At 35.9% G+C, this 18,492-nt stretch overlaps 1 protein-coding gene across 1 annotated transcript in view; it reads left to right on the top strand.

The window, feature by feature from the left end:
* The window catches only part of scro (scarecrow), a 51,665-nt gene extending 36,836 nt beyond the window's left edge, over positions 1-14,829 (top strand). The window contains exons 2-3 of the mRNA XM_089253055.1: positions 10,132-10,403; positions 13,702-14,829. Coding sequence (XP_089109181.1) covers positions 10,132-10,403; positions 13,702-14,220 — 791 coding nt within the window. The 3' untranslated portion in view covers positions 14,221-14,829. The remainder of the gene's footprint in view (positions 1-10,131; positions 10,404-13,701) is intronic.
* The last annotated feature ends 3,663 nt before the right edge of the window (positions 14,830-18,492 follow it).

Below are 18,492 nucleotides of genomic sequence, written 5' to 3'. Positions count from 1 at the left end.
ATTAGTTTTTCAACGCGTGCTTTATTCGAAACAAATACTTATCATTATTTTTATTTATTTAATCTTTTTCCACTGTCATTATCTTTACATTGAGAGTGAAAAAAAAAAATTATTCAAAAAAAATTATTATTTTTATTATTTACTAAGACATATCCCAATTATTTCTGAGAAATGTAAAGAAAAACCCATGGCCGTGGGAATTTTTTTTCTTTTAAAAAAAAATTATAATTATAATTTCTTTTTTTTTAATTTGAATTATTTGATTTAACTAGCGAATATGAGATCGTTAATAGTTGTAGAGAGAGTAATGTTAGAGCTGTCTCATTAATATTCATAATGTTTTTTTTACATCATTTGCCAAAGGCTATTTCTTATGATGATGATCGCCATCATCATACATAACTATTTCTTCTCTTATATATTTGGATTTTAACCTTTTCCGTTCTTTCTTCTAATTTGTGATCTTTTTCATCTTGATTATTTCCCATATGAAATATCAATTATGTTTAATTTTTTATAATGTGTGTATATGTAATGATACAGGGTGGTTGTAAATAAACTGACACTCTACTAAGACGTATGTAGCGCCCATTCTGATGGAAATGTTTTGATGAAACTTTTTTGGTATATAGCAGGGGTTCTCAACCGGGACCCCCTTGGGGGTACTGGGATATATTAAGGGGCCATGAGTGAAAATCTGATGGGGGGGGGGGGGGAGTGTTCACTAAGAGAGAGAGCGGGGAAGAAATTAAACTTTCAAGTGAAATGTATGCGTAATCTGTATACATAAATGTGCATACTTTCAGAATCCAGCCGTGGAATCTTTACTCATGTTCCCCCGTGGGCTCATATTCAGAGCTTCAACCAGAAACTAAAACCTCGGCGCCCGTATTCATTTTGGCGCCCAAGTGAACCGAGTGCCCTTCCTGGTACAACGCCCTGTGCACGAAACTCCCAGCCCTCCCGTAGTTGCGGTCCTTGCTCATGATCTGGTACTATGCTTTTAAGTGTGAGTATGTAAATATGTAAGCTGTTACTTAACTTCCAGCTAAGTATGAGACCCCCAGAACATCACTTTTCCCGAGCAATCATGGTTTATGACGGTTATGCATAGAACCCCGGCAATAAGAAAGCTCACTCTAGCCCAGGGTAAGCGTGAACCCATAACGATATGTCGGGAGGGGCAATTCATTGTATAGGTTTGTTGAATCATCCTGTATTTAACACAGACCTATTTTATCCTTACAATTCGTCTCATGGGAAGAATGATCACCCCCTCCCCCCCTCTCTCTTCTGGATCCTTTCCTGGCTCGGGGTTACAGAGATTGATCTTGATTTTAAAATTATTCATTGTAAGTTTAGTTTATAAATAATGACAATAATTCATAAATGATTGCAATTCATAAATGATTGCAATTCATAAAAAATTGTTCATTACGAATTTAGTTTAAACTAAGCTCATTCTATTAAGTTAGTTCATTTTATAGTAAGAATTTCCTCTCCTGGCTGAGGGTAGGACCCTGGATAGGACAAAAAAACATGGTCCAAAGGGGGACCATGGGCTAAAAAAAGAGTATAATGGAGAGCTAAAGCACTGCTATATAGGATGTATGGACTATGGGGAAAAGAAAGATTCAATAAAAAAATATAGTTCAATTTTTTTGATCGCCACAGTTTAATTATACCGACACTACTCCGACCAATGCAGCGCCAGTTGTGGTGGACGCATTTCATTGATACTTGGTGTACGTTATTCGGACCATCGAGAGACGTGATAAAAAAGCGTCACTTTTTCACCTGGTGGTCAACAATCGTACTTTTTATTTTACTGAATCTTTCTTTTACCCCCATGGTCCATATATCCTATATACCAAGTTTCATCAAAACACCTCCATCAGAATGGGCGTTACTAAGTTCCTGTACTTATCGTTCAAAACTGTGAATGAGGATCCGTACAAGATGCAAGTGCTGCTTACCACCATGCAAAAAAAAAAATATATATATATATATATATATATGTATATTTGAAGCAGCCAACGATATCAATGATTATAATGCGTTCATGTACTCAACCCATGCCGCGCGGGACAAATGTTGCCCTCGGAGTCATCTAATGTAGCCCACGCGACCTCCAATCTAATTTTGTAAAGATGCACAAAGAGGCAAATTTACAGATCACTTAAGTGACCCGTGGCACATTAATAGATCACTTAAGGGGCCGGTGACACATTTTACAGATCGCTCAAGCGACGTGCAGCACAGTTCCAGAGCATGTAAGTTACCTGCGACGCTGTTTGAGATCACTGGACTGGTCCGCGGCACGTTTCCGAACCAATGAAGTGCCTTTACTCTCCTAAAGGTTGAACGCCATGGTGTGATGTAGGGCTCTGGCAGGGCTGGACATATCACCAAAAATTCACATGCCCAGTTGGGCATGTAACTTGAAATAACACAGAGATACCCGAATCAATATTTTTCCATGCCCGAAAACTAATTGATTATTGAGTATATTAATTTATTAAAAAATATCCAAAAACATAAAAAATATCCAAAGTGATATAATTTTTTTTTTATTGAATCGAAATTTTTTGAAAGAAATACGAAATGCAAGAGGAATATGGTCACCAATTACAAAAATCTAAAATTAGTCAAACCGCTAATGGCAATTTTCGTGCTGTTTGTGTCGGAAAACCAGGTCACCAAGTTAAAATTTACTTCGTTTGTAGAATCTTTGCCGATTTGCGGTACGGGATCGGACTTGGGCGGGCCAGGGTGGCTAGATCATGCAACTGAGAAACCTTGACAAATCCTGATAAAAACCGGGACATCTTGAAAAAAAAAGTTTCAGAGCGCATTATGGTGTCGAATTACAAGGCAATGGATAAAATTACCCTATTGGCACTAAACATGGCCATGGTGGGGGGGGGGCATGTTATGTGGAGCTGATAGGGCTCCAGTCCTGTGGCTCGGGACGATTTTTTCATCATTTTTTTGTTTTTTCAAGCAATAAATTCACTGTAGATGGGACCGCCAAAGATACCAGGATGTGGGGATTTTGGCGCATAAAATTCACACCGGTATGCAGCATGAATATAAAAAGTTAAACGTTTTATACTACTTGTTGTTCATTTTTATGTTGTACAGGTTTGAAACCAACAACCATTTTATTTTAAGAATTATAGCAGATAGTCTTGCTTTTATTTGATAGATGGCAGCAAAAGTCTTGGCGCAAAACTTTTCTATTTCAAGCAATATATGCCGGTTTTGATTATGCTGCAAAATTAGACAATGTTGGAATTAGATAATGCGTGCATTTATGCAAATTGTTTCGATATATTTATATGTAAATATTTATTATTATTACAATCGCTAATCGTTGAGTAATTCGCCTGTTGTGAGCACGTTTTAATATACTATATTTGTATTGGTGATTCACTTGATTAATCTGGCCCAGTCTATTCGATGACTCATAGATGCATCGAAGAGCCAAATTTTGGGTAACAAAGGTTATTCATTGTTTTCCAGTGCAGTTGTGTTTTAATGCAAGTTTACAAAATTATTCATTGTTGGAAGGAAAGATTGTTAGAAAATCGTTGTAAAAGCATGATTGATTCGTTTTGAAAGCTTGTTGAACGAACCATTGTTACTAGGAGCTTATTGAAAGAACGATTGTTAGCAATTAGCAGGAGCTTGTTGAAAGAACGATTGTTAGCAATTAGCAGGAGCTTGTTGAAAGAACGATTGTTAGCAATTAGCAGGAGCTTGTTGAAAGAATGATTGTTAGCAGGGTTTTTTTTGAAGAATGAATGTTTGCAAGAGTTTGATGAAAGAGCTAGTAAGAAAAACTATTGCTATTAGAATCTTAGTGAAAAAACAACTGTTAACTTGACTTTGTTGCATTGCTGGAAGAACGATTGTTAGCGGGAGCTAGTTAAATGGGTGTTCTTGGTAGCTTGTTGAAAACACGATTGCTACCTGGAGCTTTCTTAAAGAACAATTGTCAGCAGAAGCTTGATGAAAGAATGATTATTATTATTAGGAGCGTATTGAAAGAACGAATGTTACCCTGAGCTTAATGGAGAAACAGTTGTTGCCAAGAGTTGTTGAAAGAACGATCGTTGTCAAGAGCTCGTTAAAAGAACGATTGTTGTCAAAATCTTGTTGAAAGAACGATTGCTAGCGAGAATCTTTCTCAAATTATAACTAGCAATATATTGTGCGAAACATATTGTTGGTCATCTAAGAAAAAGTTGAACTAATTTTTTGACATTTAATTTTTCAACTGGAGAGGGTTCGAACTTAGGTAGAACAATGTTGTACAATGTTAATGAATGTCATAAATATTTTTTAATCAATACATTATTTTCTTCACCGTACTTCCAATTATGTTTTTACCTTGCAGAATTATTCGCTTATCTATATAAATCCCGAAAATATGCGAAACACGTTCAACGAAGCCTATTCATCGAAGAAATTAAATTTCCCTCGAGAAGAAACCAACGTCGACATCTTCAACAAATACATAAATTTCGGTTTTCAAGTTTTCCCTCGAAAGAAACTCTCGAAATTCTTTGCGCAAGTTGTTTCCCCCGAAACCCCCTACGAAAAACACACAAAACACCGGAAAATTCATCAATTTTAAACAAACGCTCACAGTAATTACTCAGGTGCGTAACTCGATTCTCACCTCCTCCAAAAGAAAAGTTTGTTTCACGACGTAAACACACGCGTAAACTCTTTCTCTCAAAAGTTTTCCTTAAAAATCCACAAACTTCCACAAAATACAACACCTGAACCCTTCTTTACAGTTAAACAACACACACACACACATAACAATTTTCCTCATAATAAAATATCACTTTAATAAAACTTCCACGGACTTCTAAACCACATGCTTTTCAACTGAAAATTCCAAGAAAATTCTAAGACACAATTCCTTTGGAAGCGAAAAAATTGATGATGATAATAATAAAAATATTTCTCTCTCTCCCTTTGCTTTTCATCTGAGAGAGAGTTTCCTCTGGCTATTGTTCTGCAAAGCCCGTGAAAATTTTTCAAGTGCTATTTGAGGAGTTGTGGGTAGAGGGGGAGCCGAGAACCCCCCCCCCCTCCAAAAACTAAGCCCTCGGTGATGATGGTACATTGCTCCTGTGGTACATTGCTTGATTGAGGGCGTTATTGTTCCATCCTTCCCGACCATCATTGCGGTATTCGCTCTCATCCCTCCCCCCCCCCCCCACCATACTTCCGTCAGACAAATGTTCGGCAATGATGGGTAGAGAGGATGGGAAATGTCTCCAGGAGACTCTATAACCAAATTAACTATAGGGGGCCTAGCCTCTCTAATGAAACGGCTAATACGATTGGTTGCTCGCCTCAGCTACTCTTGTGTCTTAATGCGGTGAGGAAGGCGAGGGGGTGCCCAGTAGCCCCCCTTTTGTATTTTTCCCCCCTCTCTTATATTACATCTTCCTCCTTAATTTCTTGTCCTTCTTCTTTATTTCTGTTTCTCTCTTCTCTTTCAAACTTACTAGCAAGATGTCAATGGCTGTCATGCGACATTATTCTAGATCCAGGTTATAGATATTGATAATTTTGGGTATTGATCCATAGCGTGAAGATTTTTATTCAATTTTCCGATCATATCAGTGCCGTACTTCATCCTTACAATCTCGTCCTTTATGAGAATGCAGTTCTATATATAATTCCTGATTTTAGGTTTTAGTTCAAAAATAAATTTTAGTTGTCTTTTTGGTTCTAACTTCAGACAAAGCTCTCTGAAAGAATGGGAATGTGGCACATCTACAAGTATAAAATGCTATTGATATCAAAAATTGCATAGAAATTTATCAGTTTCTTTGTTGATAACAGTACTAGCTATACTACCTGGCTCTGTCCGGGTTTTGCCCATATACTGGGACCACAAGAGAAGTGACAAACCATTGTAAAGTAATAAACATGTCTGAAAAGCATTGTTTGGCAACAACGGTAACCTAGTGAACATTTCGAAAGTCATCGTTGAGGCCCAAGGGCCATTGCTGTCCGACAGTTTTTTATCCCATTTCTGGCATTTGCCCAGAGCTGACGAACTTTTTATCGTTCAAGTTAAATCCTGTTTGGTGCATACAAATTTTCGCAACGATTGATCTAGAATTATAGGTATAATTCTAGATCAATTTATATACAGCATACACGAACAGACAGACTGAAAATCAATTTTATATATTTTTTCGTCGAGCGGATCTCTCGGGTTCTTCGCCGGGACTTCAGATGAGTGAAGACCACCACCACAAGAAGGAGGATTTGAGAACGAAGAAACAGTTTTATTTACAGTTTTAGTTACAGATTTAACTAGAAGTCCTGCTAAACTACAGCAGTCATTATTCGTATATATGTCTTCTATCTTCGAATTCTTCTGTCCGATTCCATAAAATCTCGCTCTTCTCTCCGAACAATAGCATGCCACACGTACCTTACATGCGTTATTAATCCTTTTCAAATTTCTACCCTTCGTGACAATATATAGATCTGATATCATTACCATTAAAAATAAAATGACGGCACCAGTCTATGGAAATGTTTGTAAATTATTTTTTATAAAGTTTATACTGTCTTTCATCACATTCAGTATGATATGCATGCCCATTTTCTTTATAAACGTCAGTAACGACACTTTTCTACCTGTAATATTGGTTGAGAACGCTTTATACCTCAAATTGCTGTACTGCAAGCAGTGTTGTTTAGAAGCTGTTTGCAACTTGGAGCGTTATCAAAACGTAATTTGTGACTGAAATCATTGTTCAAAAATGCCTCAATTCTGAATATTTCTTGAAACCACTTATCTCACACACACACACAACTTGAAACATTGTTTGAACACACTTTATAACTTGACACATTGTTTGAACACACTTTATGACTTGACACATTGTTTGAACACACTTTATAACTTGGCACATTGTTCGAACCCACGCTATAACTTGGAACATTGTTTGAACACACGTTATAACTTGGCACATTGAACACACTTTATAACTTGGCGCATTGTTTGAACACTCTTTATAACTTAGCGCATTGTTTGAACACTCTTTATAACTTAGCGCATTGTTTGAACACACGTTATAACTTGGAACATTGTTTGAACACACATTATAACTTGGAACATCGTGAAAACATGCTTTGAAACGTCAAGTGTCGTATATGAAACACTTTGTGGGTTGAAGTATTTTTTACAAACTATTTGTGACTTTTGAATCATTGTTTAAAAATTAATATGCGACTTGAATTGTTTTCTTAAAACCGTCTGAACTTGCAAAATATTGGGATATTTCTTTAACTTGAAGGACTGTTTGTGAAAGTATTCTGAAAACTTTTCAACATAGCGCACACGAGCTACGCATAAGAAAAGATTGAGAATCGTTGCCTTTGTAGTCTAGTGCGCTCAGCCGGCCAGTGAGAGGAAGTGGGTTCGAATCGATTCTCCGCAAGGGCAGTTGTGAATCTTCTCTCTTTCCTAAAATTCATCCTCGCATCAGCCAGCTGTTGAAAATCTTCGTGAATCCGGTTTTGTTCGTCGGAAAACGTTATCAGAAAGTAAAGATCGGGGTTGTATTCCCCCCAGAAAGCTAACCCCTAAAACACCTTTAGTGCGCATTTACCAATCTCTTTTGCTAGATTCGGTCGTTGCTTGTGACAAGTTGATTTTTGCTTATTTCAAGCAAAAAAAAAACGCTGTTCGTTGTTTCAAACATTGAAGCTCTAAAATGTTGTTTGAAAGTCAAAAATGAAAAAAAAAAGAGGTATCAAAGCGATTCGGGATTCCTCGAAATTTGCTATCCACGATTTTGAAGATCAAAGAGGAATTGAATCGAAAAGTTTTCGGTTCGTGAACTGAAAATCTACGAGGAGAGATTCTAAGAAGGAGCTCTTTTTTAATGTTTTGAAAATACGGAACGAAAAAAGTTCCAGTAACTAGGCTCTTGGTAGAAGGAAAAACGTTATATGTGTTGCATGTTTATTAAGCAAAAATGATTTTAACCCAAAACGTTTAACGTCCACAATCGTATCATGGAAAAAAAAAAACCACTAACATTTTCATTCATGTATTTTATTACGTAAGACTTTGATAAAATCTTCGGCCTCTTTTGATTAATTTAATGTCTATTCATTTTAAGAATGCGCAGATTATTGAAAAAATGTGTGTCTCGCGCATGTAAAATATGCAGAAACGCATAATTTCTGGAACCGGTACGGATATAACGATGTTCGCGTGTAACGCACAGCTTCGCTACTTTTTCCGACTTTGTTATGAGCGGGTTCGACTGTATTTTCTTGCTACAGAAAAGAGTAAGCTATAGTAACTCCGATTGAGCTCCATGCCTAAGTATTTTTTGTGGCTATTTGTGCATAGGTTTTTTTGAACTCACGTACCTTTGGCTCCAAGGCAGTGTTTCTCAAAGTGTGAATCGCGACTTCTAGGGGCGTCACCAACCTTGTCAGGGGAGTCACGACAAGCTGGAGATATTGATATTGTGTGTCTATTCATGCTTTGAAATAGTTCTTTTATCCGGAAAATATGCCAAGTTATTCTGGGGAGCCACAGATGAAGCATGAATTAGACGAAGGTTGAGAACCACTACTCTATGGTATAGAATTATTGTTCGAAAACATTTCTACTTTTATTAGTGTACGGAAACACTTTTATACTTTAATTATTGTTCCGAAACACTTTTCTACTCAAATTTTTGTGTGAAAACACTTTTCTACTTCAATTGTTATTAACAAACCCTCTGCAACGTGAAGCATTATCTGATCATTTTCTACTTAATCACAATTAAAGTATAAAATGCCTAATGCTTGGATAATCAATCAGCCAATCTTTATTTTATCAATTTTGCTACTAATGGAAGAATGAATGGCAAATGAATACCTAAATTATTGCTTTTGAACAATAATTTAAGTGTAAAAGTGTATTTGAACAATAGTTATTGTCCAAACACACTTTTCTATTCACATTATTGTCCAAACACACTTTTCTATTCACATTATTGTCCAAACACACTTTTCTATTCACATTATTGTCCAAACACACTTTTCTATTCAAATTATTGTTCAAAAACATTTTGCAACGTGAATCATTGTCCGAGATCACATTCCAACGGGCAGCAATTTTTGTTTGAAAGCCTTTCTATGGGTAGTGTTTATTCAGTGTAATCAATATTGGGACATTGCTAAATGATGCTTTCCAACGGGTAACAGTGTTTAACCATTCTTTCTGAAATATAACATTCGTGTGATATGACTATTTGAAACAATTCTCGAAATTTCTCCGAATCCTACGATTGATACTATCGCGTCTTGAATTCTGACATTATCTCAAGACGGACGATGTATGTTTTTGGAAAGTTGCGAAACGTCAAGGGAAAAAAAGTTCAAACTTGCATATATTTTAGACAATTCCGTGATATAATTCATTATATAGATATATTTTTCCATAATAAATGCCTTGAAATAATTATTAGCTATGGCGGAAATCCTCCCACAAATCCACAATGTTCTAAAGAGAATGATACGGTAATAAATAAATTTCTTTCCCTAGATAAATATCAGAGGATTTAATTCCAAGAAAGAAAAATATTTATTTTTGTAGTTTTTATGGAGAAATTGGAAATCGATATTTGACTACAGGGTCAAATCGATTGCTCTACCACATATATACAAAGGAATATATAGATGTGCTTCTCACACAAACTTACGATGAAAACTTTTTCCTATTTTTCTCTTACAGTAAGTACCACAAAAGAAAGATACTGTTTATACTTCTTATACTTTTCCTTCACACAGTATCATGTAATATCTAGTATGATTTTGTTATTACAGATCATATTCCTTTTTATAAAGGTGCCGTCGATTCGGAAATGTCACGAATGCGTAGACATTTACCAGGAAATATTCTACCTTTTTTAGGCCTAAGCGCCTCTTTTATGGTATGCGGAGGGCTCTAATTGCAATTTATAACAAATCGGAAAATTTGGTTCTGATTTGTAGGTATAAAACTGATGATTGATTGGAGTAATTAAGGAATTTTAATGAATTAATTAAATTATTAATGATTTTTTTTATTTTTTCCAGTATCTCGTCTTATGGGTTCTTCGACTGGCATGTCCATGTCCAACATGAACATGCCGACCCTCAGCGCATGCAGTGTAGCAGCTGCAGCAGCGGCTGACCAAAAAGTCGGCACGGGAGGAGTACAGTTCCCATTGACTCAGAGGCGGAAACGTCGCGTACTGTTCACTCAGGCCCAGGTATACGAGCTCGAGAGGAGATTCAAACAGCAGAAGTACTTATCGGCACCCGAAAGGGAGCACCTTGCTGGATTGATACACTTAACACCGACTCAGGTGCGTTCTTGGTTATGTGTGGAGCCCGGATTATATATGCACTAAAAATGTAGTGATATATGCTCTTAAAAATATGTACTTAAAAATTCCAAAATACGCATTAAAAACACAAAGTATGCGCTAAAAAGTTTTGAGAAGTTGAAAATTCAAAAATAATTACCTATTATATATAAATAAATAATTAATATTTTTTAATTACATATTTTTCTATTTCTTAGTACGTATTTATTTGGAAAAATATCCCCGCACATATATATGCATATAAGCATATGCAAATAACTTGTACATATTTTTCGTTCAGCCATTTTTTATTTCTAGTTAGTCGTAGCTGTGAGTGCTCAGTAACGCCATACCAGTAACAAAAGCTATTCTCTAGAAATAGCGTCAAAATAGTTATTTCTACGCTATTTCTAAAAATAAAATTGAAAATTTTTAACGCTATCTCTAAAAATAGCTTTATAATAAAACAATTGATGTCTGGAAAATATTACAAAAGATCTCTCTATCCACAATATATATTATATGATGGATAGAGAGGCCTCCATAATAACTCACTAAATCCCACCTGCGGAAAAAAAGCCTATGTTATGAGCAATATTCATTCGAAAATTATATTTAAAAAAATGATTGAACTTTAATAAACCTTCAAAAATATGCACTTATTCTGAAAATTCTTTGATTTCATGAATTTATATGCATTAATGCTGAAAAAAAAAGCCAAAATATGAATATGCATATAATCCTGGTCTATGTGTTTTTCCTGATAATTTTACATCCATGTTCAATCACGTATAATATATAAGCTGTTGATTCTTTATAATGCACAAATGTCAGTACTCGTTTGAAATTGTTCAGTATATACCCTTCAGTAGGCCTATAGTGTATTTTATGGATGCGCAAAAAAGCTTATAAGATAAATAAAATCCACACAATCATCAAACCCCTGCTCTTTTGTAGGTTGAATTAGCTGTCATTTTCGTACATTTCATGCTCGTTAGATAGATAACTGCTCGGAAGTTTATTGTAGAAATAATTTTTTCGTTACTTTAATTTACTCTCAAGAAATGCACTGTAGGCTGCTCTCTAGTACAGTGAATATGTAGGCCTGCCACACACACAGTCGAGGTACTACCGTACTTTATAGGAAACAACAATGTAAAGTATTTTGGTATTTTTTAAAAAACACGGTTTTTTTCCAAGATATTTATCTCATTTTTTAAAATGTTTTAATATTACACAACATTAAATTTGTATCACATTTATAATGAGGTGCATTCCTAAAAAATCCACATACGTTTCTATCTAAATTCAAGTGAATGAAACTGAAACTTCCTAAATTCTATTCCATGAAATTTCTGCTAATATTTTCTCATTGTATTTGTAATTTTTTTCAGTAGGCCTACCTATTTACCGTATATATCTCTCTAAATAAACTGCTATGCATAAGCATGCACTGCACAGTGAGAAAAATTAGTAGGCTTAGCTGTAGTATGAGCGTCACAGTTTTCACTCGCGATGCAGTTTAATTTACATGTTATATCTGATTTCTTTCACTCCTACAAAAAATATTTGATTTGGAAATAATTTTCTCAATGATCGGTCTTACGAATGAAAATACATCAAAATCGATTCTGATATTTCAAAAAAACAGTGTTTCCTTGAATCCTTGAATTACCAGCGAAAATATTGGCCGAAAAATGCTTCAACAAGCGAGCAAAAGACGAGCTTAAAAATGGTCAATAGGCTCACAGAAGCTTCTTGCTCGCTTTCATCAAACCGACGGTTACTGTCATTAATTCACGCGACTGACTACACTGTAATCAATTTCTTGTAATCGAAACATTACTGCCTGCACATACTGTATGACGTCCCATTGATATTTTATACGAGCATTGTTATTGCAATGAATCAAGATAACACTTTTCTTTCTTCGTTTCATTTCTCCGTGCTGTACAATTAACCTTAAGGCTTTAGAACTAACTTGTCCAGCTCCCTATTTCGCTCTGTGGTTATCTAAGTCAGCGTTTGCCAACACTTTCTGAATGTAGGGACCACTAAAATGTGTGAAACAATTCGACGGACCACAAACTTACAGCATGATGGTGCCCCGTATTTTACGGGACCGTCGGAACAGCCAGATTTCAAGCTGTTCCGACTATTTTATAGACTTTTAAAGACCCTTTTCTTTTCTTTTTTTGCAATGTAGATTATTTGAATTAAGCTCGTGAATGATGATGATTTTTATTGCTTACATTTTTATAGCTTCTTGTGTTAATTATGGCTACATTTCAATTCATGGCGATTTTCTTCAGTCCTTTATTTTCTAAGGATTCGAAATTTTTCGGTGATTTTTAACCAGTTCTTGATGTGGCTGACTTATGGCAATGTTTTTGGTTACAACTGACGATGTCCCGTATTTTGCCGTGTTTAAGACCCGCATTTTATTTAATGAAGTATGGTCATCAAGTCATAACAAATGTTTTTTTTTTTTAAATACATCGTTGTTTACTACGGCTGGATTCGGCACCCGAAAAATAGTTTGTGTTAAAAAAAATTAGCAAATTTGTCGTAAATTGCATTTTTTTTTGGCTAAAATATAAAACCCGTCGAAATTTCTTGAATTTTCCTCTTAGAGATATGGTTAGTTTGAAGTTTTATTTTAATTTGAGTTCATATTCATATAACGGACTCCGTTGTAACGAACTCCAATAGACCGGAGAAATCACTTCGTTATAGCGAAATCGTTATAAAGGAATCATGAATTTTAGCATTATTTCTATGTAAACGTATCTAGGGGGGTTAGAAAAGTGTTCGTTATAGATTTTCGCTATAACGGTATTCTTTAAAACAGGATTCGACTGTAGTATCAATTATACCGATTGACCAATTTTGCAACTGATATTTGGAAGTAAAATATCATGTCTGCCTGCGGACCACCTTTGTCATCTTCGAGGACCAGACCATAGGTTGGGAAACACTGATATAAGTGAATTTTCAAGTGAATTCTGCGTGCGTGCGTGTGTGTGCGTGTGTTTAGGAATTAATAATTACATTACAAATAATGGTTTTAATTAGGTTATCTGTTACTATACGCATATAGGCCTACTGTATATTGCTTTATTAGTTTTATTCGAAGGATAGTACACGCATTGCTTAAAGAAGTACAACTCGTCGTAAAGTTACAAAATTTAGAGTTAATTGAATTTTCAAAAAAAAAGTGAAAATTTCGTATGTGTAATATTTTAAAATTTATTATTTTTCGCTATACATAACTCTGTTGTTTGTTTTTCTTTCGCAGGTGAAAATCTGGTTCCAGAACCATCGGTACAAATGTAAGAGACAGGCCAAAGAGAAAGCCATGGCAGAACAACAGCAGCAGTCCCACAGTCCACGCAAAGTGGCCGTCCCGATCATCGTCAAGGATGGCAAACCGTGCTCGACGGGATCCGCCGACGACGACGGCGCGTCGGGCGGCAGCAGCGGATCCAACGACCTGATGCCGGGTGGATCCGGCGGGCCGCTCTCGCACCACCCGCAGCAGCCGCACAACCCGGGCCACCGGAGTAGCTGCCTGGCGGATTCGTGCGCCCAGAGCTCGGCGATCCGGGTCCACGCCCTGGCCTCGCAACAATCGCCCTGCTCGGTGGCGGCCGCGGGCGGCGGAGGATCCATGGCCGCGGCCGCTGCCCTTCAGGGGGCCCTCAACGGCATGGGAGGATACGGCCAGGCCGTGGCCGCCGGCAACCTGGACCTCAGCGCAGTCACCAACGCGGCGATGTGTCCATCCTATTTACAACTGCAAGGAAGAACTTGGTAATATCGTTGATAATAATATACAAAAATGGCTCCTGCAGCGCTTTTGGGATACTTCTTACTCCACATAAATATATCAGTGACGTCTTATCGAGAGATAAGCGAGAGTTTGTTTGCTTCGTTCGAATTTGAATCGCAAGGATTTCATAAGAATTCTCACAAAATATTATGGATATACTCCTCTTCTTCTCAAAGACATCAATAATGCCATGGAGTTTCTATGTAAACAAAATTACATGATCAATGACACTTTAATTTCCCATTTTCGCCTATATTGTGTGCGCGTGTGCCACCACGGAGAGACAGTTAGCGACTGTGATTCCTATCTGGATATCGCTAATGGACAATTTTTTTTTTTAAATGGTCATTTTACGAACAATTATTATGTATGTATTATAAGTAGTATCATCACTATCTCACGGATGGATTTTCCAAACAAGAAAAAAAATTCATGATTATACATATTATAATACAATTATGTACATATATATTGTTTGAAATGAAATTATATTGTCTTCTTTCAATTATAGATGGCATTTTAGTGCTGATATCTCTTCCGAATTTATATGAAAGAATATAATAAAGTAACAAAAAAATAATGATTCTAAAATTTTATGCTGCTGTAGATGTGATTTTTTTTTTTTCCATAAAGATATTGAGGGATGAGGATGAAAACTGACGCTCATCGTGAAATTATAAAACTTTACGCGGTGCATTGTAAAATACGGGGTGATTATAAAAAAACTATCCCGACACATGGGTCCCTAACTATCATACCATTCACAGAAACTGAATGAAATTTTGGCATAAGGTATTTTGAGGTATGCGCTCAAGAATGATATGGAAAACAACAGTGTCACTCTAACAGTTACGGTTACAGTGAGAAAATTTCGAAAATATCAAATGGCAACACCAAGTTTTTTTGTATTGGAATGCGATCTCCATACTGAAAAACACTAAATAGCGTTGGAATGGCACCCGTAGCATGAAAATCCCCGGAGCTAGGCAAGGAAAAAGTAAAAAGGACTTTGCCGTGCACCAGAGCATTAATGTTCGTTTCATTCGTCACACCGTTTCTTCGGCTGAGATCCCATCCTGATTAGTCCTCCACAAGGTCATGTGGAAAATTTGTGAAGCACAATAAAATGCTTTATTTTATGCTGCTTCTCTGTCCTTATTGGTTGTCCTCACTTTTAGCCTATCTACCGCCGGTGATTTTCATGCTGCAGTTGCCGTTCGAACGCTATTTAGGGTTTTTCACAATGGAGATCACATTCCAATACAAAAAACTTGGTGTTGCCATTTGATATTTTCGAAATTTTCTCATGTAACCGTAACTGTTAGAGCGACACTGTTGTTTTCCATATCATTCTTGAGCGCATACATCAAAATACCTTATGCCAAAATTTCATTCAGTTTCTGTGAATGGTATGATAGTTAGGGGCCCATATGTCGGGATAGTTTTTCTATAATCACCCTGTATATATTGAATGCATTGAATGAGTAAAATAGTAATGTATGTACTAGCAGGTAATACGGCTATGCGAACGTGTCAGTGATTTTTCCCTGAAGCTGGTTTGTGTGGAAAATTCTGAGAAGAATTTTTAGGACACAAAATTCTTCGTTATTTTGTTAATATAGTGAAAAAATCTTTTATAACAAGAAAATTTGGGGGGGAAATTTTCTAAGAATCTATATCCACGCCGTATTAAAAAAAGGGGTTGGTGAACAATTTTCTCTCTCTCTCAGTTAAGCGTTCAAATTTCTTACTTAATTTTAAAAAATAAATATACTTTTTTTTTACTGAAATTAGTAAAGACTGAATGCGGAATGAGCTGCAAAAGTGTAAATTGTTAATTATAAAACAAAAATTAAGGCTCACAAAAATAGAAATTGAAAGATTCTTAAAAGTTAAGAAATAAAAATTAAGAAGTTTTTTAAGAGTTAATGAAGAAAAACTCTGAGAGAATATATTCTGATAAAAAAAACGAGGGAAACTGAAAAAGTGATAATGTGAGAAAACTTCATTCCATGAAATATTTAAAAAAAAAATTTAGATATCCGCGCATATTCAATGAATTTCGACGAATTCTTCCGGATTTTTATCAATCAATTCTTGACACTGATCGTGCCCTACAAGATATGACGCTAATATAATATTCAAACTTTTACGACGAGGATAGAGATAAAAATTTACGGGGAGAAATTAATTACGTAAATGGAGAAAAAAAATTAAACTAGTACACTATAAGAATGAATAAAATACAGTGAAGTCTCGATAGAGTTTGAGTCTAGAAAGCGAGTTTCTTTATGATCCAAAGTGGTGGAATTTTGAAAAATTGCTTTACTCAAAGCACTTTACGTAATTTCCTTTGTTTGATTCTTCCACGAATGCGAGTAATTTCAGTTTTAGTCTTTGACCTCCATTGACTGGGGTCTTCGGTGGAAACCTCAAACCTTCTACAGGCCCTTCTATAGTAAATTAATAGTATAAAAAAAAAATTCATATGGATCCAGGTATATGAGATCCCCTGTAAACCTCACTTATAAAGAAGAAATGGGTCTTAAAAGATCTAATCTTAACCCTTTAAGCGGCAATGACGAGATATCTCGCCTCCATAAAAGCTTCTTATTTCAACATTAACATTTCCTTACACCCTTTTAGTTTTCCCCTGCTAAAAATCGGAAGAAAGCCTGCTTCTTCATTAAAAAATATATGGAATTTTTAAGGGCTGTTTAATGATTTCTAATGGCCGCTTAAAGGATTAATGAAGTAAGTCAAGGGTTCTCAAAGCGTGCGTTTCTAACCTCAGTCAGGGGCGTCGGTCGCGAGTAGTTGGGGTAGAGCAGGGGTTATTAATCAGAGACATTTCGTGGGCTACATTTGACGTTTTAGCTAGGCTTGCGGGTGTCACTAAGCGATACTACACATATGTTATCAAAGAGCTCGGAGCGCCACAAGTATCTTTCGGGGCCATGCGTTGAAGACGAATGATGTAGTAACTTGTGACTGTTCGGTGCTTTGAAGAGATTCTTTTCAAGACTATTTTGGGAAGACGCGGATAAATGATGATAATGCAATGGGAGCCACGGGTGGAAAAAATTTGAGAACCTCTGAACCTCCATTGAAATTTTGTATAATCCAAGTTCTCCGTAATCCCAGGTGACCTCGGTCACGTTCACCTTGGATCATCGAGACTCTATTGCACCTTGTTCCTGCCGGGAGTTCCCTGGGGCTCTATGTACAGTAAAACCTCGATAAGCCGTCGCCTCACGTTATCGAAAAATTATGACGGCTTAAGCGGAGTGACGACTTAAGAAAAGTGCTATCAGTTTTAATGTTAGTATTATGAAAATCGTATAAATTTAAAGTAATATAACATTTATTAACATATGAATTAAAATTTTAATATTAAGAAAATTTATAGATTGAAGAAGAAAAAAAAAATTGAAATTTTTTACTTTTTTAGAGCTTTTATTACTTAACTTATTGTGTTAAAATGTATTGGTACACTTTTATTTATACTAGTAATTTTTAATTAGACTTATCAGAGCAACTATTAGAATAGTTAGCTTTTCTTCACAACAGAACTACTGCCCATCAATTTTACATACAGATGGAATTTAGTTTTAGAATTTTAATTCTTTATCAGTATTTCATGAAGGTAATCTTTCACATACTAACTACAAGGTGATTTCGAACACAGGGTCCACTTTGAGGGAAAAACACACACGCCCGGGGTAGGGAAAAACACACATTAGAAGACCTCAACTTTGGAAAAAAAATGGTTTTTCAACAGGGATAATTTTTTTAAATTTGGAGCCACAAATTAGTGGGGGCCCATGCAGAAATTAGGTCTTGTTCTATGTGTGGTTTGATGGTAGTAAAATGCTAGGTTTAATTTCTCATTTAGGCATTGCTGTCTGTAAAAATAAAACAGTTGGTTACCCTATCATAAAATATAGTAGCATTTTTACATTCCACTACCACATTTTAACGCACGGAATTTTTGTTGCTGGAACTGCATCTAAATTAGTGTTTTTTCCAAGTTATATTGGTCCTGGAAGGATCTGGAACGAACCGGGTGGAAGGTTGCAGAAGCAACAAATACATTACGGGATCCTATGATATTGATTGGCTTAAGAATGGTGCGGTGAGGTTTTACAAAGGCTGTTTGGAAAACTCTGATATATACGCTATTCAATTTTTTTCCACATATATGCTAACATACAAAGGAGCTCAATTATTACTTCAATTTCAGCAAAAACGATTAAA

This window comes from Pholcus phalangioides, unplaced genomic scaffold (assembly GCF_987345545.1).
Source record: "Pholcus phalangioides strain wild (caught in Gottingen) unplaced genomic scaffold, Ppha-v1.0 ptg000003l_1, whole genome shotgun sequence".
NCBI classification, from domain to species: Eukaryota; Metazoa; Arthropoda; class Arachnida; order Araneae; family Pholcidae; genus Pholcus; species Pholcus phalangioides.
This window is presented reverse-complemented; position numbering and strand designations above follow the sequence as displayed.